We start from the raw sequence: 25819 nt of genomic DNA on the forward strand, positions 1-25819 counted from the left end.
AACTTGGATTTTGGTTGCAATGCACAGATGATCCAAAGTAAAAATAAGTTTGTTAGCAGAGAGCACATTTTCAGTTTATGTTCACCTGTAGTGCAGTCACTTACTGTTGTTTGTATACGAGCAGCAGAAATTTGTTTTAAACAACAATCAATTACATTCGTATAGTGCCTTTCACGTCAGGAGGATGTCCCAAAGCGCTGGATGGTGAGGTAAACACTTATTTAAACTAATAATTCCACTTACCGGTCAAACTTTGTTACATCCTTTAGAATCAAATGCTGTGATACATAGGATCTGACACTTAAGCTGCTGAAAAATCCAGAAATGTACAGTAGTTCTACTGTACTGTAGTAGAGTACAGTAGGAACTACTGTTCTCTACTGCTCATGTGATGCATTTACAAATTACATTCTTTTTTATTAATAATTATTAATCATTTTATTCTTATCCTGCAGGTGAAATTTAGCTCAAAGCGTGAGGTGTCCATGGCAATGTATGATGAAGATATTTCAAAGAATCCATTCTATTTAGCACTACAGAAGCGAAAGCCTGACATATGGAACCATGTGGCGGAACTACATGGGATCGTGAGTTATCTTCTTCGTATGTTATAATGAAGCTTACTTTGTTTACATTTCTGTGTATACAGTACATGTATGTGTAATACCTGGACTCATCAAAGTGAAAGATGTCACCTATGCAGACTGAACATTTTCATTTTTGTTGCCTGGTATTCATGTCAAATGACTGCTCCAAATTGCACTTTTTGGTTTATATTTGTTGCATTATGTTTTTGATGAATTGAACAGCTATTTTAGGTTCCTGCAGTTTATTTGGAACCTGAGAGGATGTCCCACGTCCTCGACATGAAAGGCGCTATACCAAATACAAGGATTTTACAAGGATATAATGTCAATTCACTTTACAGTACATTCTGTGGAGCGCTGTGAGCCATCGTGAAGATGTGATACGATGATATATCAAATACAAGGATTATTGTTAACCTCTAGATGAAGTAGTTCCTCTTGATTCTCTTTTAGATCTCCGAGTCTCTACCTTAGTCATTTTATTTACTGTGCTGTACCCTATTTGAATAGAGAGAATTTGCTTAATGTGATGTTGCAATGTTAATGTACAGACAATACTTCTGTGTGAGTTTAATTTCCAGCAAGAATGGGCGTTGGGACAATGCAGCTATGAATTTGCCATCACTGTAAGGCTAATTTTAGGAGGCTGTGTGATGCAAAATGGGTTCAAGTATCACACCAGTGCAATTAGGGCTAGTTCTGAGGTTGAGAATTTTTTTTTGCCGTTTTCTAAGGTAGTGTGCTTTAATTATAACCCATACAATTGATTTTTTTAAAAAAAAACTTTCACAAAAGGGAGCTGTCTACAGTAGTACGGGAAGATTTTATTCTATTTTAATGGCACATATGTAGTGAATGCAGAAACACTATTCCCATTGTAGCCCTGGTTGGGATTTTATGGACCCCAGTCACCAGGATTGAACAAGCCCTGGTGACCCTTGAACATGAGATTGGTTATAACTGTAGACATTTTAAAATGTGCATTTTCTTACACTCAAACGTTGTGAATTGATGCATATTAGTTTTAAATATCTGATATTTGGACCTGCTCCAAGTAGCACAAATATTTGTGGATCAATAAAATTATTAGGATTGTAGTTTGCAATAGAAAATCATTAAGCATTAACATACCCGAGACAATCTTTTTGCTAGTATTCACGTACAATAGCCTGACTGTTCCTTGGAAGAAAATTCCGACACGATGGGTTGAATGGTTGTACAATTCCACAATTTATGCCTGTCAGAAGCTGTTTGCTGTATTGGATTAAAGTTGTGTACACTTTTCTTTCCTTGTGACAGTTCTAATTCTGAAATGAAATCATTGCCCTCCATGAACCCTTGTGATAGATGTTTGGGATCAAAGTATTATGCTGATTGAATGTAGTGCGTCTTCTCTGCAGCTGACATGATATTTTATGGCTGGTTTTTGGCAATTGGTCATGAGGCCAGTGAATTTGATCTCATTCAATAAGCGTTCTGTTATTTTGTATACTGGTAATGAGTATATTAATCATGTTGAATTGCTAAATCATGGTTTGTAAATGCCAGATTTGCAGTTTGTTTTGCCTGATTCTCCATCAAATTCCATTTAGATTGTAGAACATTGAAACTGAACGGTCTTTTTTACTGTTTTACACTTTGAGGTTTCCCATGGAATTTTCAGTCTGAAGATGGTTTATATTTAAGTGAAGGTTTTAAAAGTTATATACTAAATATTGGGAAGAATAGAAAATGGGCCATATGATGTTTAGGATAAAGTATGTAGAGGTGTTCATTAGGTGACTAATTTGTGTCCTTTTATTTGACGTAGTTTGTGGGTTGAATTCATTTGTGGAGTCCTATAGCTCAGTGGTTAGAGCATTCGCCTCTCAAGCGAGTGACCTGGGTTCGATTCCCAGCAGGGCGAAACCTTGAGCAAGTTTCCTTACTCCACATGCCTGATAATATTCCCTCAATAAAAAAATAATAAATTGGTCACTTCAATCCACAACTGTTTGTGGGACACTGCTGTGCGCAATTGGCTGCTGCGTTTCGCCCACAGATATACAGTCAGTTCACTTTAGAGTATATTCTATATCAAATGCAGGATTATTATTATTATGATTTTGATAAGGGAACTTTCCATGCCCGCTCTGCACTTTCAACTATTTTTCTATCTCGTGTCATTTTCTTAGTTTCATAAAAATGTTAAGAATATAAACTATTCTTTTTCTAATTTTAAAACAAAATTCATGAAATAAAAACTACTACCCTGGGGATTTAGTTTCCTATATTTAACCTTGCAATTCAGGTGTTGGTGCCTTGCAAAAGTAGTCTGTCACGAGCCAGCCTGGCATCAGCCAACTTTGAATCTTACATGTTGGAGCCATTAGAGGAAAACAGTGGTAGTTATCGAACATTGAACGGAAAGGTAAGCTTTTAATTCACCATATTGTTTCCCACTTAATTTATTTTGTCTGTATAAATTTTAATGTGAAATGAGATTTTGTGCGGTGAAAGGCACTGTATTGTGTTGATTTTTCACTTGCAAGATATTACTTTTGCACCAGCGATAATAGATTATAGTTTTCTATTTCACGTAATGCAAATGTTTCAAAATATATATAAAGCATTGGTGTCTTTCAGGAAGGAAGGAAGAAAGTTGTGGTAAAACTGCTTATTGGATTTTCATTTAATTTTCCTTCACTGTTAAATGTCCGTTCCATTACTCTCATTTCTTCCAGGAAGTAACCATTAAGGGAAATCTAGTTAATCTTGGAGCTGGCTTCAGCTCACCTTATGCAATACGTATTCTGTTTGAAGAGACCTTTTATAATGAAAAGGAAGAAAGTTTCAGCATATTGTGCATTGCTCGACCATTAGAAAAGAATTCCAGCGCAGGTAAGCAAGTACCAACTATGCGAACATATTGCATTGTGCGCATGTTCGTCAAATTGTTACAGCACATTTCACAGGCAGTGTCATTGGGGGAAAATTTCAGCAAACTAGTCTGTTTTACATTAGCAGAACTGAATGAGCTGGCTCCTTTTCTGATTTAATCCCCTCCCTGCCCCTGGGAAGGCTGGAATGCAATTTAATCTCCCTGGACAAGACCAGCAAATTCAAACCAGCAGCTCCTGGCCCGTAAGCTGTAGCTCTCTCTATCCACTACACCATTGGGGTTGCCTGCTTCAAAACCCTTAGATTAGTTGCCGCATTCCTATCAGGCCAGTGTTCAGAATTTTCTGGAGACCAGTCAAGAGTGGCATTCGTGTTGGCTTGGGAGCAGACAACCTACCCATTCTTTCAGCTGCAGAGGCCTAGGGCGCAGGGTATACTTGATAATTTATTTTTTGCCAAAAAGCTTAATATCTTAATCTGCCATAACAGTAACTCATATTATGTTAGTTCAAGCTCTTTGTTCCTGCAGTGGTAAGCTATGCCCTTTCAATGAGGCAATGATGAACCAAAAGCTAATTTGTTTAATGAATAGTATTCTTAATTTGTCTTTCATACATTGGTGCCTACTACTTGTGTACTAATATACAATCTGTTACTGTTTCTCTTTGTAGATGAGATTCCCTCTCCTGTATATTCCAACTGCCTGAAAAACCTCGAGGATGCTAAAGAGTTTTTGGGTCGGCAATTATACAAAGTGGATAAGTACATTGGAGCTTTCCGAAGTTCCTTTAGAGAGCTTGAAATGAAAAGTCTACGGCATCACATAGTTAGTACAAATTTGTGTCCTTTTTTTGCCTATGAGATGTGTGAAGTTTATTTTCCAATCACTTTCTGATTTAATTATTGGGGGAAGGGGAGAAGAAGGATTCCTTCCTTTCATACGTCCCCGTGACCACAAGAAATGTGTAAATTAAGGAAGCTCTGATGCTCATTTGATCTCATCCTTCTAGATGCCTATCGTATCATCTTCTCGTAACAACCTTCCAGGCTTTTGCTAGAGTCTTCCTCTTCCATCATGTGAGGACAAGACCAGCCTCTGCTTGGCACTCTCTCTCACTTCCTAATGTCAGAAGATTTTCAGAGTATTGCAGTTCCCCCATCAGGAATTCATCCCGTAATGAAAGGTTCCTTGATGGCAGGGACATTATATTGATAGGATCTTCATTAAACAAGCAAAAATGGGACTAGGTTGGGCTAGATTCCTCTTGCAATTGTGGGAGTTTACTCCTTTCTCTAATAATATCGTCTGTAGAACAATAGTGTGCCTACAAAAACAACAATCAACATTATTTTCAGGTTAGACAAATATTAAGGGACATTTTGTCCTGGCTCACTATGATTTACTCTTTATTAAGGAGCAGTGTGTCCATTATGTTGCAGTTGAATTTGCTCTTTGAAAGCCAAGTGCTAGTTGTCATGAGTTAGAACTTTTTTTTGACAAAGAAGTAACTTCAGCAAGTTATTTTTAGCATTACATTCCAAAGGCTCAATGTGTCATATAACAATTTAAGATTCTTTATGCTTCTAATTAGAGTATTGTTTAATTGAATTATTTTTGTTGCTTTTTCTCTTTCCTTGTTGTTTCTGTGTATTGTCCTTTCCTTTTCCCTTTAGTCTCTTGTGGATGTTTGACAGCTCTTTTAATAATTGGCAAGCCTTTAATCCAATCCGTGGCTAAGTGCTAGACTGAACTCAGCAATAAATAACTTGAAAAACTTAATTGAAGAGATCAGATGGCCTAATTTGGATTGTGGAGGGGTGGGGGTTGGGGGATAAGATGGAGTTGTTTACGATTGTCGCATTACAACACATAAAAATGTATCCTTGCAGCTGATATTATCATGTTGTACTTTAGATAATTAATAATATTATTAGATTTTTTGTCTCTTAAACCTTTTTTTGACACAGACTGCTAGCAGTTTTTCATGTATTCTTGTTTCTGTGGGCTGATTGGTTCCGTACAGTTTCACTTCTCCCCCTCCATTAATATGAAGTAGGATTGCCTTTTTGCTACTTTTTTAAAATCTGAGTCAAAAATCTTTTGAAAGTGGTGCCAAAAGCCATGGTTCTAGCACAAACAGGAGGAGTAAATTGGGAAAGAATCATATTATTCCCACCCTTTCAGCCACTACAGCCAGAAACTTTGCAACTGTCTCCGTCAGTCCCTCCACCTTGCCCCCTCCGTCCCCTTTTTCAGACTACACCTGAAGACCTTCCACTGGGCTTATGGTCACCTCCCTCTCCCCGGCTTGGCCTCAGGCTTGCCACTGTGAAGTGCTCTGAGATGCTTCCCTGTGTGAAGGGCGCTATATAATGCAAGTTGTTGTTCACAGTTGTTGTTGTATTGTGTCAGTTGAAGGATTGATTAAAATTGGGACCTCCAGCAGGGAAGCTAGCACTAACACAATGGCCAAATTGTTTGTTTTGTGGTTGGTAAATCTCTTATGATTCAAAAGACTGATCAATTGACCTCTTTAATTTTTGTTCTCTATCATGATTTATTTTTACTTTAATCACAGAATATCAGTGCTAAGTAACATCTACAAGAGGAAATAGGGATTTGAGGTGTGTGGGAGAGGGATAGGAAGAGAGGATTAGTTAGTTTATAAGGAGTATAAACTCTCAACATGGACTAATTGGGTTGAACTTTTTCTAATCTAGAATAGGAGCTTAATACAAATCCAAATTTGGGTAATAGTTTCATTTGTTTTTACTTGAAACAGGACGCTGTGAATGCACTCTATACAAAATGCTTGCAATATCTTTTGAGAGATTCCCGATTGGTAAGTTGTTTTGTATGCCCCATCCTCCGGGATTTTATTGGGACAGCTTTCAAAAACTACACAGGAGTTTGAAACTGCAATTAAATATATCTGACAAAACTAATCTTATTTTTGCAATGATCATTGTTGAATTTCAGAAAATCGTGGCCAAACAGGAGATGCAAATGGCATTGTTGAAGCAAGCGGTTGAGGTGTGTACCACATTTTTAGTCATGAATGTAGCATCATACTGGTTCTATTAGTGATTAGAAAGCTGAGACTAGATTATTTCCTGTTATTCATCCTGCAGATGTATGTACTTCATGGTATCCATGATCAGATCTTTAAGAGTGTGGGAACTATCGAGGCCAGTCAGGTATGACTTGCTCAGCTGATTTGTGTCCTTTTATTTGTATGTTTGATTGACATTTAACGATCTGATAGTGTAGTGTGTTCTGCATGAACTTGATATAGTTGGATGATAATGTTTATTCATATTAAAATATTACTTTTAGCAGATTTTTCATGCATTCAGTGCAACAGATTATAGATACTTTGAAACGTAACCTGTGCTTTCTATTGATTCATCTATTTTGGTCAGAAATTATCTCTGTTTGAGTGGTGGTGACACATGGTGTTTATTTGCAGGATGCTGCTTTTAATAAAACTACCCGAGGATTACAAGACCTTCAGCTAAAAGATTTGGGGATCAAGTCTGAGTTCAGGTAAGATTATTGGATCTAAAATCGAGTCTTGCGAGCAGTCACTGACTTTCAACTTCTAGTTCTGTGACAGTTTTATGTTTCGCTACATTAATATTGGATTTCCTTCCAAGAGCGTTAAAATATTTCTGAATCGTCTTAATACTGACAATCTTGCTTTTAGTTGTATAGCTGTATGATAAATTAGACTCAAGTATAAAAGAGAAGTAATTTAAAGGTAAAATTGAAGGCTATTTACTCTTTCATTTTGGTTCTCTCTCCAGCATTAATATACCTCGTGCCAAACGGGAATTGAGTCAGCTGAACCGGTGTACCAGCCCCCAGCAGAAGCTGATTTGTTTACAGAATGTAGTACATGCCATCATGCAGTCCCCAAGCCAAAGAGGTTAGGAATGTTTCAGGAATGACACTTCAGTTTTATACTGTAGTTTGTTACTGTTTTTTTTCTATTCAAGTTTACCTATTTGATTAGTGTACCGCATATTTTTTAAAAACATTTCACCCACAAAATATAGTAAATTCACTTTACAGTATATTCTCAAGGATTATTATATATAATATGATTTTTTAAATAAAATAAGCTCAGTGTCTCGAGTGGAATGAATGAAACACTGTTTACAATCTACCATATTACTGTTTGCAAACAAGATGCTAATTGCTTGGTTTTCTATTTCCAGTTAATTTGCACTCTATGTCAGCTGATGATCTGTTGCCTGTTCTGCTTTACTTACTGGTCAAAACAGAAATTCCCAACTGGTAAGAACCTTCTTTAAAAATTAAATATTCAAGATAATAGTGCAGTAGAGCACTACCTATATGTTCGTCAGATAACTTGGCTCTGCTTACCCACTGCACTTGAGAAAGTGAAATCTTGATGAAATTATGATGCCAAAGACGATTTTCATATATATATGTATATTAAAAAAATTATGGTTGCTCATTTAGCATCCTCCCCAGCAGGAATGAACAAGAAGCTGTTTATAACATTGAACTTTGGCAAGGGTTCAGAGAGTGAACCAGCTACAATGATGTTGTCCATCCGGAATTGGCTTCTGAAGCCTAAAGTCCACGGCCAAATGTTCTGCTTCAGATTTAATGTTGATGTTTTGTTTGGACATTGCTCAAACCTGATCCTTTGGATAAAAAGGTTCCCTGACTGCATGTTATCGATGTCTGGTTTGATTATGGGAGTTGTCATTTGATTTCTGATAGAATATGTGGTTCTGGACCAATGCTAGAAATCTGTGAAGTGAAATATTACCAGTCGTTAAACTGACCAACCTTGGGATGTGTGCATTAGATATCCCCCATTATAATTACATGCAGTCAAGGTTAGTAACTTTTACCGAGCAATGTTCAGTCACTATATACTCTCATCCTGTCTCCTTAACCCTTCCTTCTTGCCCCCTCTCTGTTTTCCAAAAACAGCTCACAATCCACCTCTCTAACTGTACCTAAGTTTCTATTTGCACCTCCTCCATATTCCCTGCTGCTGTCTGGCACCGTTTATGTAACCACTCCACATTTTGCTCCTACTCCTTATCAGTATGCAGCGAGATTATGCTCAGAAATTAAACCTCTTACATGCTGATCGATGAAGGTCGGAGTGCCTTTGCAGTATTCAAATCCTACTCATGTGATTGACACTTGGCATCTATCAACATTTCTTATAAACTGTATTTTTCTGTGCTTGTTGCCTCACTGCTAACTGTATTCACTCTGTATTAGTATTCAGTGTCTCATGTAACTGCTCTTGGCTCGTGTTTGACATCGTGCATTTAGACAGTTCTTTTTTAATAAAGTATACTTTGCCTTTTTTTTAAATTTAAAGCTATTTGTGCGAAGAGAGACAACCTTTTATATTTTAGCAAAAATCTGCTAAACTTTTAGCAGTTACATATTTCTTTCTCTCATTACAGGATGGCCAACCTTAGCTATGTCAAGAATTTTAGGTTTTGCAGTGCAGTAAAAGATGAGTTGGGATATTGTCTAACTTCCTTCGAAGCGGCAGTGGAATATATTCACCAAGGCAACCTAAAGTTTGGACAGCCAGTAAGAAATCCTTTGTCTACAATTTTTTTTATTTCTGTTTCTTAACGTATGAGGTAGTTGGCCAATAAGCTGGAGGTTAATGACCGCAAACTTGAATTGTTAGTGATAAACACTCTCGAGGTCATTCCTGTTGGTTTTTAATAGATCTTGTATCATATTTTCTGTAACATAAAATGATCTAATGTTTGTGTCGTCCTCTCTCAGGTTCAGATTGTAGCAGAGATGGATTTCATATTTATTTGCCATGATTTTTTTTTAAAAATGAACATCAATAACATTGCCATGTATCCCAGTGTAAATGGGGTGGCGGGGGAAAATATATACATTGTACATGCGTTAGTTGTGTTGGCCTGGCATCAATTTGCAGGTACTTATGATGAGGATTATTAATTTTACATAATATTAACTACGTGCACTTTACATCAATCCATGACATAAGCTTATTTTATTTCTTGGCTGATATCCAAAGGTTATTAAGTTCACCCCAAAGGTCCAAATAGAAACTCATCACCAAAGATGTTTGCAGATATTGGTTCAAACGACCATTTACATTTGTCTTGCATATGAAACACCTGCTGTGTGCTGACAGCAGGTTATCGAGGCAATAAGGCCATGTTCGTGCTATACAACCATCTGCTCATAAGGCTTCTTGGTGACATTTTCTTTTATGCTTTGGAAGCATAGTCAAGCTGTGGCTTCATGCAAAATTTAGGTGGGAGTGAAAGGATAAAGTGCAGGAGTATTTGTCTATTCTGAAATACCTGCCTCTGTTAAATTAATAAAATGTACATATGAATCTTAATTTTGGGCATTCAGTTAGTAGGTGATATATTGCTTGAACCCATCACCCAAACACTGCACAGAGTGGTTCTAACTCAATTGGCAGAGGTCTACATTTGCACTTTGAGAAAAAATTATAATGTGGAAGATTGAGAGGCAGGAACTCAATCTCCCAATGTAACAGCCTGATTTCAATGCAGACTTCATTTTCATTGTTACCAGTGGGTTAAAATGTTGAGACCTCCTGTGATCTCACTTGAGTTCAGATTGTGGTGTGCAAGGCGTCTTGAGCAACTTTGCTTTTTGCTCTTAAAGTTGCTCTCTGCAACACAGTATTGTGTAAGTGAACATAAATCGATGGCAAATGTTTGGTAGTATTTTGCTCGTTTTCTCAGTAATTTTGTCAAATGTTATAAATGGTGGAACTGTTTTTCTGATTGGTTTGCTTCCTATGTTAATAGGGTTCTGGTGACTTGAATGACAAAGTCTTTTTTAGACAGAGGATGAATTTACTGTCTCAGCTGTCCACCGCTCCCATTGATTTCTTATTTGAGGTAAACCTGGATTGCTTATGTGTATCTGTTCTTACTGCAGTCTTAAACAAATCAATTCAATCTGGTAATGGTCTGAGTGGCTGGATTCTTAGATTCATTCTAGAGTGTCATTTCTAGGGGCTGACTTGTGAAACTAGTAAATCTTGAAATGATTAGATGCACAATTGCTAATAAGACACAGCTGCATTGAAAAAAAAACTTTTGAAGGTGATTTGAAAATGTTCATTGAAAAGTCACTCTTTCGTGTTGAATCTTTTAATGTCTGCTAAACAGAACTAATGCCTTAATATGAATTTAGACCCCTTTTATTCGCCATGACGATGAGTTCTTTCAGGTTATCAGAAGCTGAACAAAGGAACTTTGTCAATTGATGCAATTTTAATTGCTTATTTCTTATAAGACTGGACTTCAACTTGATTATGACTGCAAGCTCCTTTCTTTGGTGGTACACAGGAAAGGGTTATAATACAAAAGTCAGTATCATTTGTAATTTTGTGACAATGTGCTTTCCAGCAGGTTTCCAGGCAGAAAAGAACCTGGGAATTGTATAATTGGCTTTCTGTCCTCTCAGTTAATGCTTTGCTGGGGTGTCTGTCATGGTCATGTGTGCAGATACTCCTAATGTGCAGCTGTGCAGAGACCTATTAAAATGTGACCTGTGGTTCTGGTGTTGCCATACCCATGATTCGCTGCCCCGTGAGTTCTTAATCTCAACTGGGTCATGGTGGGGAGAGGAGAGGGAGAAGCCGTATGAAGCAGAGGTCAGACAGTTAACCTTAACAGCAGGAGGCAGAGCAAACTGGGGAAGTCATCTTGTATACTTCCTACTACCCAGACTAGCCGAGGTCAGAGCATGTTGATTTATGGATGCCCCCAAGCATGGTTGTATTACATTTTGGGTGGGGAGAGAAGAGAAGGGAGGATGTATAAAAAGTCTTGGTAGTAAATCTTTCTTGCTCTCCCCACCCCATGGCTGATTTTGTGGTTGTATTTTGACAGCATATCGCAGCTGGTAATCGGGCAGAAGTGGAAGCATTGTTGAGTCAAGGTGAAAATGTTGAGGACCACGTGCAGAAAATGTGCCATCCGCTCTGCTTCTGTGACAACTGTGAGAAGCTGGTGTCAGGGTAAGCTGACAATTGGTTTGAAAGGTGCTGCTTGATGTTAATCAAAAAAGTACGTCTGACTGTGAAAAGGTAATGGAGATAGTCCTCCATACATTAGCTATTGAATTTAGAGATGTGTTGGCAGAGCTTTCACACGTCTATTATGTCGATGACAACGTAACTTGTACGTCCATCTTTCTTTAACTATCAAATTTGTGTGATTTTTTAAAAATAAAATAAAAGTACCCAATATCAACATCAAGAACATGGTAACTTTTTTTTAAATTGAAGAATAACCATAGATGGGAGAGAAAATTTGTTGAGGGGTGTATTGGCTGCATAAATATTGCTACAGGTGACTAAATTTAGTAGTAGATTTGAGTCGATGCAACTTCTAGGTAAAGGCCTTTTTTTAAAAAAAAAATTGTTTAAGTGAGATGAATTCAAAAATAGAGTGAATGTACTGTCTCAGAAGAGTTAAGTGTTCCAGGTCGTTGTGTGTGCTAACTTCAGGGTACACGGTTAATCCACTGTACAATATATTCTGCAAAGCATTTTGAGACGTTTTGATAAGACTCCATATCAAATGCAAGGATTATTATTATTAAGATTGAAACCAGTGGAAGTTGGTTAACTATACACACAACCCAGAGACTTTAAATATCTGCATGCTTACTCTAAACTTCAGAATTGTGAGGATAAATTCATTGCATTTTAAGCAACTGTAACTAATTCAGAATGTCATTTTTTTAAACTCCCATTTCTTAATGCTTTTATTTTATCGTAGGAGGATGAATGACCCATCTATAGTCACTCCATTTTCCAGAGATGATCGGGGCTACACACCATTGCACGTGGCTTCTCTCTGCGGTAAGTTGTATTTGCGTGCCGAAGTTTTTAAACAGTAAATTATGCACTAAATTACAAGACAGTCACATTCTTTGCTGAAGTGGGTGGGGAAAAAAAAATCCATTCATTGATGTAAATGTTTGAATATTCCACGATTTTACAGTTGTAGATTTTCTTATTGTTTTATCTAAACTGACTATTTCATCCACAAGGCCAAGCAACGTTAATTGACCTGTTGATATCCAAAGGAGGAACAGTTAATGCTATAGACTATCATGGATTCACCCCGCTCCATCTCTCCTGTCAGAAAGGATATCAAAATGTGACAGTGAGTGAAACAGTCCAACAATTTTACAAGATGCCTGAAGAATCAATTACAATATTAGTCTTTCTGCTTTCAAACGGGTACATCGTCTGTGTAATGATGACCCATGCTCTCACTTGGAGTCTTTTCATGTTTTGTGAGGATTAATTGGGTATACAGCTACTGTGTTTTGATGTGGTTCAGTAAAATAATGTCTGGCATGATGACTCCAATTTATATTGCACATCAAAGAAAATTTCAGAGTTCAGATGATAAAATAAACAGCTTAACTTGTTTTGCAACTTGACATTTATCTCTCTTTCTTCCCCACCCACCCCCTCCAGTTGTTGCTTCTCCACTACAGTGCCAGTTCTGAAGTTCAAGATAATAATGGCAATACTCCACTTCATTTGGCTTGCATGTATGGCCATGAAGATGTAAGTTATTTTAATACAAATTCAATGGCAGAATAATAAATGCACATTAGTAATTTTTGTTAAACTTTCATGTTTTCCCTTTCGCCTCTGGGGGTAAAATGCATTAGGATTTGAGCAAGCACTTGTTATGAGGAAGAGGCCAAGTAAAATAGTAATGCTAAATATTAATTCTGAATTATTAGCTTTTTTTTTTTAGCTGTGATTTCTCTTGTTTAAAAAAGAATTCTTTTAAGTATTAACAGAAGATTTAGGGAAGCCTAAATGATCAAGGTAAATGGATGTCAGTGAAGGTTGCTGCAGTCTTTTTGTTTCTTGTTGCATTTTAATATTAAATAATGGATTTGGGTTGATTAACCATAAATACTCTCGTGTGGCATTTTTTTTAACTTGATTACGGTATTAATTTAACCATTACTTTTTTGTTTGCAGTGTGTCAAGGCTCTGGTTTATTATGATTTAAATGCCTGTAGGTTAAACCTCACAAATGACAAAGGTGATTCACCTCTTCACATTGCAGCTCGATGGGGATATGACGGGATAATTGAGGTTTTACTGGAAAATGGAGCAAGTAACGAAATTCAGAACAAAATGAAAGAAACTCCATTACAATGTGCACTCAATTCTAAGGTCAGTTTGCATGTTAAGGCAGTTTGCTCTGTGATTGGAAAAATGTCTTTCAAGATCCCCTGCAGTTTTAAGAGGGAAGAAAGGGACGTTAATAAGTATTTGTTAGTTCATTCTTGCATGTTAGTATACGTAATTGAGCAGAAACTGCAAAAGCTCAGCTGAATTTAATATGATTTGGATGTGAAAATGTTACTAGAGCATTAAACTCAAGTACCAGTTAATTTGCTGATACTATTTTTGCATACAAATTCAATGTTTTTTGGGGAGTTTTAAGTTGTAATGTTCTTTACAACCAAGACTTGCTTCAGTAAATTCTATCAGTAAAAATGTTTTGCATTTTGATTGTCTTTTCAAAGATTCTTCTTTGTCTTGCTTTTTTTTAAAAGAAAATCCTTTCTCACTTTGTGGAAACAATTAACCTGGTTTAATGTCTTATCCAAAAGATGGCACCTCTGATAATACAGCAGCCCCCCCTCCCCCAGCACTCTACTGGAGTGCAATAAATGGTTGCTTGCTGAATAATGCATTTATTTCATCCTGTGACCATTCACATAGTAAAAGATGAGCTAATATCTCTGACATGACATTGTCCTTATATTTGATATGAATTGTCACAACTACCTCATATCAAACACAAGGTGAGGAGAAATCCCACATAGGGGAGGTGAGGGGAAGTTTTTTTTACACAGCCAGTTGTTCGGATCTGGAATGCATTGCCTGAAAGGGTGGTGGAAGCCAATTCGATAACAACTTTTAAGAGAGAAGTAGATAATGATTTGGGGAGGACATGTTTGCAGGGCTATGGGGAGAGAGCGGGGGAGTGGGATTGAATTGAATAGCTCCTTTTAAAGAGCTGGCACAGTCACGATGGGCCGAATGGCCTCCTTCTGTGCTGTATAATTCTATGATTCTATAATGCCTCCAGTTGATCCTGAACTCAGTGGTGAAAGCTGATGTCATCTGATGCTCATGGTTGATGTCGATAAAGAGGTTAATCCTATACTTGACAAACTTGGACCAAAAGTATTTTAAAAATAGATTTTGATTCGCTATATAGTGTCACCTCATGTGTTTGAGATTAAATTGTATTTTTGGGAAGGCATGAGATTATGTTGTATTTTTGGAAGGTATTAGTGTTTTTTTGACGCAGTGCTTTTTGTTTCTAATTAATAGTTACTCGCTTTCTGTGCATCAAACGAGTAATTAATTTACATCAGAGGAGAAGGAGAACTTTTTCAATTTATGTAAAAATGTTAATACAGGGAAAGTTCATTAAGACTTTGGGCCCAATGCTGACTGAGAAAGTGGCTGTTTTCCGGGATGTTGGGTCCCTCCTGAGGTTGCCTTGAAGCACCGTTGATGTCACTTTCTTTGTGCATTTTGCTTAGGCATTATATCTGCATTATAAATTCAGCAGTATTGTTGCCAGTTAACAAAGTGTTGTGCAAATATAATGTTCTTCTCAAATCCTTTCAGATATTAGACTTGCTGGAAATCACCCACATTGGTAACGATAGACGACAGAGTGTTCCCGAGGTAATTTTCATTATTTTGTCCTAATCAAACTGACTCTTTCAGGGTCTTAAACAACAATGGGATCGAGCTGCAATGGTGTGGTATTGATTCTGTCTGTTAATACTTCATCAGAACATCAGGAAGCAACTTTTTTTATTGATCAGACTACTATTTCTCCCCAGCAGTCTCTGCAGCACCAAAGCCACTAAGGTGGCCAAACTATATAATGTTGAGTGGCACTTTAAGAGAAGTTAAACAAATGATCTTATTTGTTAGCCTGGTTTACCATAACTTAGCCTTCCTTAATCATCGCTATTTTGGGGGACATAAGGGGGGTGGGGAGGCGAACAAAGGTTTTGCTAACAATTATTTTGCTTAGCTGTAGTGTAAGTGTAATATTGTGTATCCTGAACTGTTGCTTTATTTGTAGTCCTCTATCAGATCTCAATCTTCAACAGACGCCGGCAGTCAGAAGTCATCTGTTTCCAGTCTATCCTCTACGTCAGTTGAGGTGAGGCACGAGGAAGATAAGGGCCGATACAAAGAGGTAAAAGGCTGGTTTCACTCCACTGCTGTTTCTACATAATCCAGAATCTCTCCTGGAGTACTAGCACATCTGAATCACTTGAGGCAATAAAAGATATCAACAAATATCACTCAAAACTGATCAAAATTTCCAAGAATATATATTAACAAAAAAAGGATTTAAGTAACTTTCATTCTTGAAGTGGTCGGAGGATTCTAAGCATAGTATTATGGAGGGGGGACACGGGGCTTTAAAAGGGGGAAATGAACAATTGAGCAAAGCATCATTCCAGTGGTAAGCAAACCGTAAAATAGAGCCTGGATTATAATGCAGTAATTAGGGTTCCATAAGATCCCAATGAAAGCAAGTAACAACATACGCTCGCTAGTAAGAGGTTCAGCATTCGCTGTGCAGAAAGATACTAATAATCCTTGCAGTTGATATAACTCCTTATCACGTTTTCGAGACATCTCAAAGCGCTTTATAGTGACTGTATATTTTGTGGACGAAACGCGGAAGCACACAGCAGCGTCCACAAGCAGGTAGTTGGCTTCATTCCCGCATTAACAACCCTGGCTGGTGTGCAGGTAACCAATGTGACTGACGTCGGGGTCACTTTTAAACTTGTTGAAACATTTTTTTTAAAAAAACAAGCTTTTAAACTGCCTTCACATTGCTGCAGTTTAAATGCCTCCTACACTACACACCACTTGCCTGAATCGAGTGGAATTTCTGAAAATGTCGAGATAAAAGCTACATCGAATTGCTGCAAAGTATTAACTGCAGCATAAGGAACTCTTGATAATCCTAGCTAGCAACAATCCAATGTCATGAGGCAAAAAGGAAAATGGTTCAAGAACTAAATATTTTAAACTATTTTGGGTTATTGGTGAGTAAAAATAGTAATGAAAGTTGCCAAATGCCTTGATTCAAGTTGTTTTCATTTTAGAAATTGATGTTTTTTAATAGGTCCTTAACCAGTTAACTCATTAATGTTTTGCGTAATCCTTGTCTAACAAGATTAGAGTGTTGTTGAAGGGCATGGCCTAAAGCCAGATAATGCAGTTTTATTTCAACTTGTTAATCCAAATAAATTTAGCTTTTTGTCATTTCATTGCAGGTAGAAAAATTACTGCGCGCTGTTGCTGATGGAGATTTAGAGATGGTGAGTGCAATGCCATCAAACATAACTGAAAATATTGGGGGGGGCATTTGTACAGGAAGCATGTGAATCCAATTTTGGGGTCCTCTTTGTACCTGAGGTTTGCTATCCATATTGTTAATCTGTGCTCCTTATTTTCAGGTGATTAGCACATTAACGTGGTGACATCGCAGTCTTCTGACATTAGTGCTTGTGTGGCTAAATTGCCAGTGTGTAAATACTGAGCATCGTTTGTCTCTGGTGTGAAAAGAGGCTTAAAGGACATTATCAAGAGTGCTATCTAAAGTAAATTATTTTGGTGGGAAGATATGGGTGCCATAAGTGTTCTCCCTCAGTAATCCTCTATCTGTCTGCTTATGGTACAGCCAGATCAGATGGTATGAAGGAGCCTCTAATTTTTATTGAATCTGCTGAAAGCAGACTGGGAATTATTGTGACTGCGAGTGACTGAATATACGGTGTTCATAACTTTTAATCCCATTTGTAAAAGTGTTTTTGTAATGTATGATTTTTTTTTTGCTGCTCTCAGTCATTGCTAGTTAAATATGAATATCGCCTATATCAAAAATCATTTCAGTTTTCCTTAGATCTGCTTTCAGTCTTCCTTTCTTTACCTGATAAATGAATTGCATTTTATATTCCTTTTCTCTCCCATGGGCTGCCCTTTTAACGTGTTTTTTTTTAAAAAAAAGACTTTCGTTAAATTAAGACCATTTGACACATTAAATCTATTCCTTCAACAGAAAGTCTACATGTTTCCCTACCATAGACTATTAGAGTTCCTGAGAGAAAGCTTGGCGCAAATAACAGTCTATCCATTGCCACATCTCAATTATTCACTACTTGTTGCACTCTACAGATGACAATTCCCCTCTTCCAGTTTTACCATTGCATCCCATGAAATAACGGGCTATCACTGTCTGTGCCTATCTATGTGAGCTTCCATCCTTTTCCCATCCAGATTTTCTACCAGCTCCATTTTGAAGATTTAATCACTAATTTTGCTAACTAGTTTTGCTAAGAGTTTGTTCCGTGAATCTGTGGGAATCAGTTTCTTTTCATTTCCAGTTTCACTTGAGGTTTATTAATGTCAAGGTCCTTGACCTTGAATAACTGAATCGGTTTTCTCTTCCCTTCCCTCTTAATCTAATTTTTCTTTCTATATGGAAAAGCCACTCAACAAATCTCTCATCATTTAGACTAAATCCTAAAATAATCCTGGTTGTCCTTTTTTGGGAAGCTTTTCCAAAATTGACACACAATATTTTGAATATAACTTGTTCCAATTTAGTCAAATACTTTGAGATGAAAAGCTGAGATGTCTTTGGGTTTTCTTGCCTTAAGCTTCATATTAACTGGAACTTTCGGTGACTGATCAATAGTCCTTGTGCAGCTTTGGTAATGGACAGCCTGTATGCATTGCACGCATCAATTTTTAATGCACGTAACCGTAACCTCACATTCATTCATTCGTTGCCCATCGCATTATTGTTTTTTTCCCTTAGTCTAGTCATATTAGCGTGGATGGTATTCAAAAATGTAATATAAAACCCTCCTCCGATATCCAGACCTTTTTCTGTAATGAATAGATCAAAAATAAAATATTCTTGAGCAGGTTAATTTGGGTTCCCAAGACCTTCTGTTGTAAACTGATTACAAATAAATATGGAAGCTAATGATAGGTTATTGGTCAAATGATCAATCTACATCGAGAATTGGAAGGAAATGGAGTTATCTGACATCAGTTGCTTAAAACCCTTATTAACATTTTCATAATCTTAGAAATCCACTCAAATCCACTTTAAGGGGATTTGAACAGAGGAGAGTGATCACTGATTAAGTTGTATATTGTCGTTTATAATTTAGTTTACTGTCATTCAGCAGTCTGACTGCCCCTAGCACAGTGAGCTTTCATTTGTCAGTAGGAACCAAGATAAATCTATATTAGGAAGCTGGAAAGTGAGGACTTCGGGATATTATTATTATTATTAATGTAGACACTACAGATTTATCTAATTTTATTAAAACTGTTGAAAATCAATTGAATATTCCCTTCTGTTCACAAGCTAGGAAGCTTGACCATGCTGTATTTTATATTTAGGTACGTTATCTATTAGAGTGGATGGATGACGAGCCAGAGGAAGAGGATGAACCTGTGTTGAAATCTGAATTCTGTCACCCTTTATGCCAATGTCCAAAGTGTGAACCTGCTCAAAAGGTATATTCTCCTTTCTGTAGACTACAGCCTCGCTCTCACTTGAGCTGTGTTTCAAATGACATTTAGTGCAATCTCCTGTTTGCCATCAAGGTTGCTGAATGGTTTATGTGTTCTGCATAGAAACTTTCCAGTGTTACTGTAAATGGACTGAGTGTGAATGCTACCAATCAGGATGGGTTTACACCGCTACATGTGGCTGCTTTACATGGACACTTTGACCTTGTCTCACTTCTGCTGCGGCACGGTGCCAGTGTCAACACAAAGAATTTCCACAATTCAACTGCACTCCACCTAATTTGCCAGCACAATGAACCACAGGTAAGACTTAGCAACAGCGAGTGGCCTGCATTAATATCTTCCTATTCTCTTCCCCCTCTCCCACCAAAATAAAACATTAACCCCAGTGCCTTCGCCTTGCTTCCTCCCTTTCCTCCTTCAAGGCCGGTCTCAAAACCTTTCTCTTTGACCGTGGCTTCAGCTCCCCTCTCGACTCTATCCCCTCCTCGCTCCCTCCCTTCCCTCCCCTCACCCTGACCATGTCCCCCCTGCTCGGGCCCTGACCCAACTGTCCAGCGCCTTGGGACGTCCTCCCGACGTGAAGGCGCGCTATAAATGAAATCTTGTTGTTGTTAACCTTGTGCAGTTTACATCTTTTTTCCTCCATGTATCTGCATTTTCACAGCTATTTAGTGGAACAATCAATTTCTGTTCTGTCCTCCTTCCTCCAGCTGGGCTATATTTATATCTGTTTGCTTGAATAGTTATATTGTAAAAAAAAAAGCTGAGCTATATTGTAAAATTAGATTTTGGTTGCTAATTGTCATTTTGGAAAATGCAAATGTTTCAGAGATCAAGGGGCTGCTTTACATTCAGAGATCTTTTATGTATAATGTTTATACATAATACATTGTGAAATAACATTACATTATTTTGATATTGCCTTTTCTGCTCTTGGAAGACAGTCCCAGTCGATCAACATCCAAATCTATTGCTTGATACTTTGCTATTCATTCATTTCCTAAGCTCACTTGGCATACTTCTCTCGTGCATATCAAATGGAATAGTGTTTCAAGTGCAGAGCTTTGAATGAAGATGGCTGATTATATATCTTCAAAATGGGTCTTAATAATTTGGAGAATAAGAATCCATCTAATCGACAAATAATGTATTCTGTCATAGTTGTGTGTTCGGAGTATTCATAAGGAGTGCCACCAAATTAAATTAATGCATTGGTATGAAATTAACATACCTAAAAAAATTGTTTTCATTTTTGGTTTGTATTCATTTCAGGAAATTATGGATTTTCTGTGGTTCTGAATTACTATTGAATATTGATTTAATCTTCTGGTCATATTATAAAAAGACAAAACACACCTTTCTGTGCTGTAAGATTCTATGATTCTGTTCCATTTCTTACAAAATCCAGTCGCATTGAAACTGCAAGAAATAGTTTTGAAATAGTTGGAATACTGTTTCTGGTTTGGTACAATAAACGTAGAACTTTTTTTCTTAAGTGCATTTTTTTAAATTAAACTCCATTTTATGTTCTTCAAATAAATAAGTGATACTCTATTCGTTCTGCTTTTGAAACAGATAGTGAAATACTTTCTGGATTATAATGCAAAATTGAATAAGAAAGATTCCTATGGTAATACTCCACTGTTGCACGCCTGTTTACGTGGCCATCTAGAAGTTGCTGAGCTGCTGCTAGAGGTAGGAGCATTTATTGTGTGAAATGTTTGTAAAGTTAAATTTATCTCTCTTAGTCTTGTTAGAATCAGACAATTTAGGCCATTATTTCTTCTGTGACTAGTTTGTATGTCCTGCAATATGTTGGGCTTGGGAAAGGAATCCTGTCCAAGCCCATATATGAAGCGTAGTGTGTAAGTGACAAAATCAACAATAGTCAAATGTAATAGCCAAACACGTTATTAGCTCCATGAATGATTTACCATTTGCTTATTTGGGGGTCGGTTCCTCAGCATGGCGCGTCCATCAACCTCACAAACAACCAAGGGAATACAGCCCTGCACGAGGCCGTAAAAGGAAAGCACGAAACTCTGGTGAATCTGCTCTTGACTTACGGGGGTTCAATCCACGTGCGAAATAAACAACAGTGTACACCGATAGACTGCGCTGAGGAAGTCTGCGGAAAGGTAAGAGGTTGAGACCAGCATGTGGCTTCATATCAGAACCTGATTTTTTGTTTTTTTAAAAAAAAATGACTCGGTGACTCCTGGCTGGATAAAGGCAAACGTAAAGCTCTTGCTATTTTCCAAAGTGGTTGCATCCTGAGCCATTCTTCCATGTACCTTCTGGCAGCGTTCAAGGTGAACAGGAATCCCTTCCTGACTAAGAAGGAAGTAGTTCAGAATATTTGTGGGGGCTGGCTGTATCGTAACTTTTGTTTTTACTGAATTTAATAAGCTTCTTGCTTCTTAATACATTTTGTACTTAACTTTGTCACAGGATACTGTTTTGTGTGGTCACAACAATATAAACACGTCATTTTTTTTACCCAAAGTGCAGAACAATGTGAATTTATGATCCATATTTATGGCTCAACCTAAAGGAAAATACATTTTAAAAAGTCAGATTTCATTCTACTAGTAATTTTATGATGATGGAAAGCTTTTTTTTAAAAAAGAACTATTTGTGCAACTGGAATGTCCTGGCTTCACTGAACAGTTTTTGGCTTGACACTTGCTTCTTGAAAATTGCACTCTTCAGTAAATTAAACTGGTTGGAATAGAGTAAATTCAAGATTGATTAATGCAAATAACAGTCAGTACTTGAAAGCATAGCTTTTAGCTGGGGCACACAGCCTTATAAACATGCTATCCACTTACCGTGGAAATGACACCACCATTCCATAATTTAAATTAAATCATTTCCTGAGCACCGCTGAAAATGTCATAGTGTGATAAATGGTGGATGCAGTTTCATTACCTCTACAGATGAGAACGGGTATGACTCATTATTTACTCCAGCCATAATGATAACTGGTGATTTAAAAATATTGCCTATTTTTAGGACACTGAGATTTTTAAAATCACAATCCCTTGGTTCTACCTGTTTAAATGTTAGTTGCATCTGATTTTTGCAAATTTTGATCTTATAGTTTCATAGTTATTGTGCTATCAAATATGAGTAGTGGAGTGCTAAGAAGTTTTGGTGCATATCCAATTGTTTTCAGTAGTCAGTAATTTGACTAATATCCCTGCTCCCCACCCCACCCCCATTGATATTTGAAAGCTTAATAAACTATTTTAATGACACTAAGGAATGTGGAGCATCACTTATTTTGTGGGTTAACATTGAATTATCTACTACAGCAACAACAAAATTACATTTATAGAGCGCCTTTCACCTCGGGAGGACGACCGAAGGCACTGATTTATCTATCTGATTTTCGCCCACAAAATTTACAGTCAATTCACTTTACAATATATTCTGTGAAGCGCTTTGAGACGTCTAGAAGACGTGAAAAGTGCTATTATCAAATGCAAGGATTATTCTTATTATTATCAGTTTTCCTCGTGGTATTGTTTTGCAACTCTATAAAGTTTTTGGCTTTCTTTTCTGTAAATGAGTTGCTTGGATTGCCAGTTGTCATTTTATTTTTGGTTTTATATAGATCCGTTTTTTGTGACCAGATTATTTTGGCCACCTGTTATGGCAGGAAATAATTGGCTGTGGTTCACCTACTGGTCTTTTTTATTTAGACTGCGCTGCGGGTTCCATAATTTGAATATTTTATAGAATGTTTATTTTACATTTCGACGGAGGTTTACAAATGTATGTTATCCCAGGGTTGCTGAATTTTGGTTTATGAGAAGTAATGTAGTCTGATACAGATACCCAGGAATAATCATAAAACATTTAAACAGAGGCAAGTCTATAATGATTTCTGGGGCTTTGTGTTTATTATATTCAGAATATGGAGCTTTTGAAGACTTTGCAGAGAGTATCTGCTCATGTGACTGAGATGGATGGTATTCCCCGACTCAACACTGATCGGAAGAATCTCCCTGAAAATGTCAAAAAGAAACGTAAGATATTACTGAAACATGAATTGAACAAGTGCATAAAAATATGACACTTTTGTTACAGAATTGCACAGAACTGACTAGAGAGGTGCAATCTAGGGTAAAGCAGTTTTTATTCATCGTCATGAATAAAAACTGCTTTACCCTAGATTGAAACTATAGGATAGTTTCTAATTCCCCAATTTATTGAATGAATTTTCTTCTGTGGAAAAAATGAAGCCACTATATGTATTTTAATAGGTGTTCAAATCCTGTTGATAGTCATAAGTTATTATGTAATTCCAATGTAGAAGTAGAACTAAATCCACTGACTGCTCTGTTTTAATCCAGTCTCTGTATGATTTTATGCCACAAATGTTGAGGCCAGTGCTTTGAAGATTAATGCCATCATCCGAATGCTTTTCATTTGTTAGTTTGCCTGAAATTAATCCTCCCAAATCATTTCTTTTGTCGTTTAGCTGATATTTTTGTGAAGCAGACAGAAGCAGTAGATGAACTGACCAGAGGAAGAACGCAGCTCGTGAACTCTATTAATAAATTTAATAAGTAAGTAACTACTCTTGCAGAAGACATGCAATTTTTTAAAATCAATTTGGCTACTTTTCACTAATACGGTAAATATTTGTTCAGAGAATGTTTTGTACATTTTGCAAATAGTCGAGTGGAAATTGCTTCTGCTTGAGCCAGGATTCTAACTCTGAAATTCCCACTCTTGTCCTAATAGCATGGTCATTTCTGCCTCTTGTCAGTTTGGTGTATCTCCCCCTCCCTTTATTCCTTGAGCCCTTCACTGAAAGAAAGGCAGGACAACCTGAGTATCCACATTATAATATTCCTAATAAAAATAAAGCTATCAGAGGGAAGTTTTATGTCGAACTATCTGTGATATATTTTCACAACTTTGTTGCCCCTCTTATCCCAATGGGTCAGAAGAAACTTCCACAAAAAATGTAAACAAACCTCAAAATCCAGATAATCTGATGCTTTTCTTTAACTGTGGTATAATCAATGTTTTAGATGTTTAGTAACGAGAGCTGCTCAATTAAGAAACTGCACACACAACTATATCTAGATACTTTTTTATGAAAATCAAAGCCATAACCTTTTTTTAAAGGAATTGATAATGATTAACATTTGACTGAAGATTACATATATACAGGCTGTTATTCTAGCTACATTCTTGTATTTAGATCCAAGCATTTAAGGAAGACAATGACCAGAGATAATAGCATGCCGAAATTTGATGAACACTTAATTCATCAGGTAAGAAAATTGATTGATCTTGTAGTCATGAAAATGTGTAAAATACAAGAGTATGATGAGCATATTTTACAAACTGAACATTGCAAATATCCATGAGTAACTGTTTTATGTGTTAAATATTGCATCTGAATGAGGATGGATTTTTTTTGTCTTGTTAAGATGTCTTATTCCAATCGGTCATCCTGTTCTACAATTGGAAATTACCACACATTCAAAATACAGTACTGTGTTCGAATCACACAAAGAATTCATGGAACTATCGGCATTATCTTTTCGGCGGTGTTTTATTAACAAAAAGAATAAACTGCTGTGAATAAGAGATTACTGAAAGCATCTAATTTTACAATTCACGAAGATGGTCTCTCTCTCTCGCTCTGTTTTGTGTGTATTGTACTTTCACAGTATTTATACGATGTGTTCTCATCTGGTCCCAACAGTTAGCAATCAAGACATTTGATAAAGGGAAATTGAAACGAGTCAAAACAGTGGATCATAGCGGACCATCACTTTTCCATTCTGAAGTTGACGGTGAGAATGAGAAAGAAATGCTGGTGTCTCCAAACAGCAGGACAGAGTCTGGGTATCTGGGTGCACGGCGCACAGTTTCATTGAGCTATTTACCCAATGAATTGAACGATGTAAACAGCAACACAGAATTCGTAGGGAATTGCAGACTTTCTTCAAAGGTTTCACCCGATTTAGGGGACGCAAGGGTTGGCAACCACAGAAAATAAATTTCACTGCAATTTAGGGGACAAGAAATGTGTGGAAACAAAACACTTTCCTGGAAACAAAAAGGTAGGACTTGTGCAGGTGCTGTTCAAGAAAGGACTTTATCTGTCAATATATTTGTTCTTCTGTCAGTCTTGTAAGACTACAACTATGAAGCAAAAAGCACCGTTAAATTGAAAAAAAATAGCACTTCCACTGTGAGGTTACAAAGGGGAAAAGCACTTCCACTGTTAATGTATTACAATATTTTTTTGCACTTGACTATTAGGGAATTGATGCTTTGTCCACGTTAGCTGCTGCATTGTACGCCATAAACATGCAATCTGTATTATGTGTGTGTATAATATATATATATATGAAAAATATCACTGCTAGGCTGTTTGGGAATTTAGATTTTAATGCCAAGATTCTAAAATAGAGACCATTCAAATCTTATGAAAATGTATTTTTTAAATGCTGGTCTACCTTTCTATAAAGCACATACTAAACTTGTGTTTCCATTGATGTCTGTATTTTTCAAGAGACCTTTCTATAACAATGTAATAATGTGTGCCTTATTTAATTTGTAAATGTGCTTAAGGAATGTTACTCTTCGTGTAAACAAATGACTAAATATTAAAACAATAAAACTTGG

General features: G+C 36.9%; 1 protein-coding gene and 1 non-coding gene across 2 annotated transcripts; both read left to right on the forward strand.

Moving 5' to 3' along the window:
* The first annotated feature begins 203 nt into the window (after nucleotides 1–203).
* On the forward strand, nucleotides 204–25819 carry ankrd27 (ankyrin repeat domain 27 (VPS9 domain)). The gene is made up of 29 exons (XM_007889375.2): nucleotides 204–209; nucleotides 456–587; nucleotides 2878–2997; nucleotides 3311–3467; nucleotides 4139–4293; nucleotides 6251–6310; nucleotides 6448–6501; nucleotides 6600–6665; nucleotides 6938–7014; nucleotides 7275–7396; nucleotides 7689–7767; nucleotides 8931–9063; nucleotides 10305–10397; nucleotides 11397–11524; nucleotides 12291–12373; nucleotides 12565–12680; nucleotides 13001–13093; nucleotides 13523–13720; nucleotides 15197–15256; nucleotides 15666–15782; nucleotides 16882–16926; nucleotides 19025–19141; nucleotides 19262–19459; nucleotides 20735–20854; nucleotides 21124–21297; nucleotides 23079–23193; nucleotides 23649–23736; nucleotides 24381–24453; nucleotides 24891–25819. The coding sequence occupies exons 2-29, from the start codon at nucleotides 486–488 to the stop codon at nucleotides 25185–25187; spliced, it is 3240 nt and encodes a 1079-aa protein (XP_007887566.1). The 5' UTR covers nucleotides 204–209; nucleotides 456–485; the 3' UTR covers nucleotides 25188–25819.
* On the forward strand, nucleotides 2422–2493 carry trnae-cuc. The gene has a single exon. It is a non-coding gene; the product is annotated as a tRNA-Glu (tRNA).

This window comes from Callorhinchus milii, unplaced genomic scaffold (assembly GCF_018977255.1).
Source record: "Callorhinchus milii isolate IMCB2004 unplaced genomic scaffold, IMCB_Cmil_1.0 Scaffold14, whole genome shotgun sequence".
NCBI lineage: Eukaryota > Metazoa > Chordata > Chondrichthyes > Chimaeriformes > Callorhinchidae > Callorhinchus > Callorhinchus milii.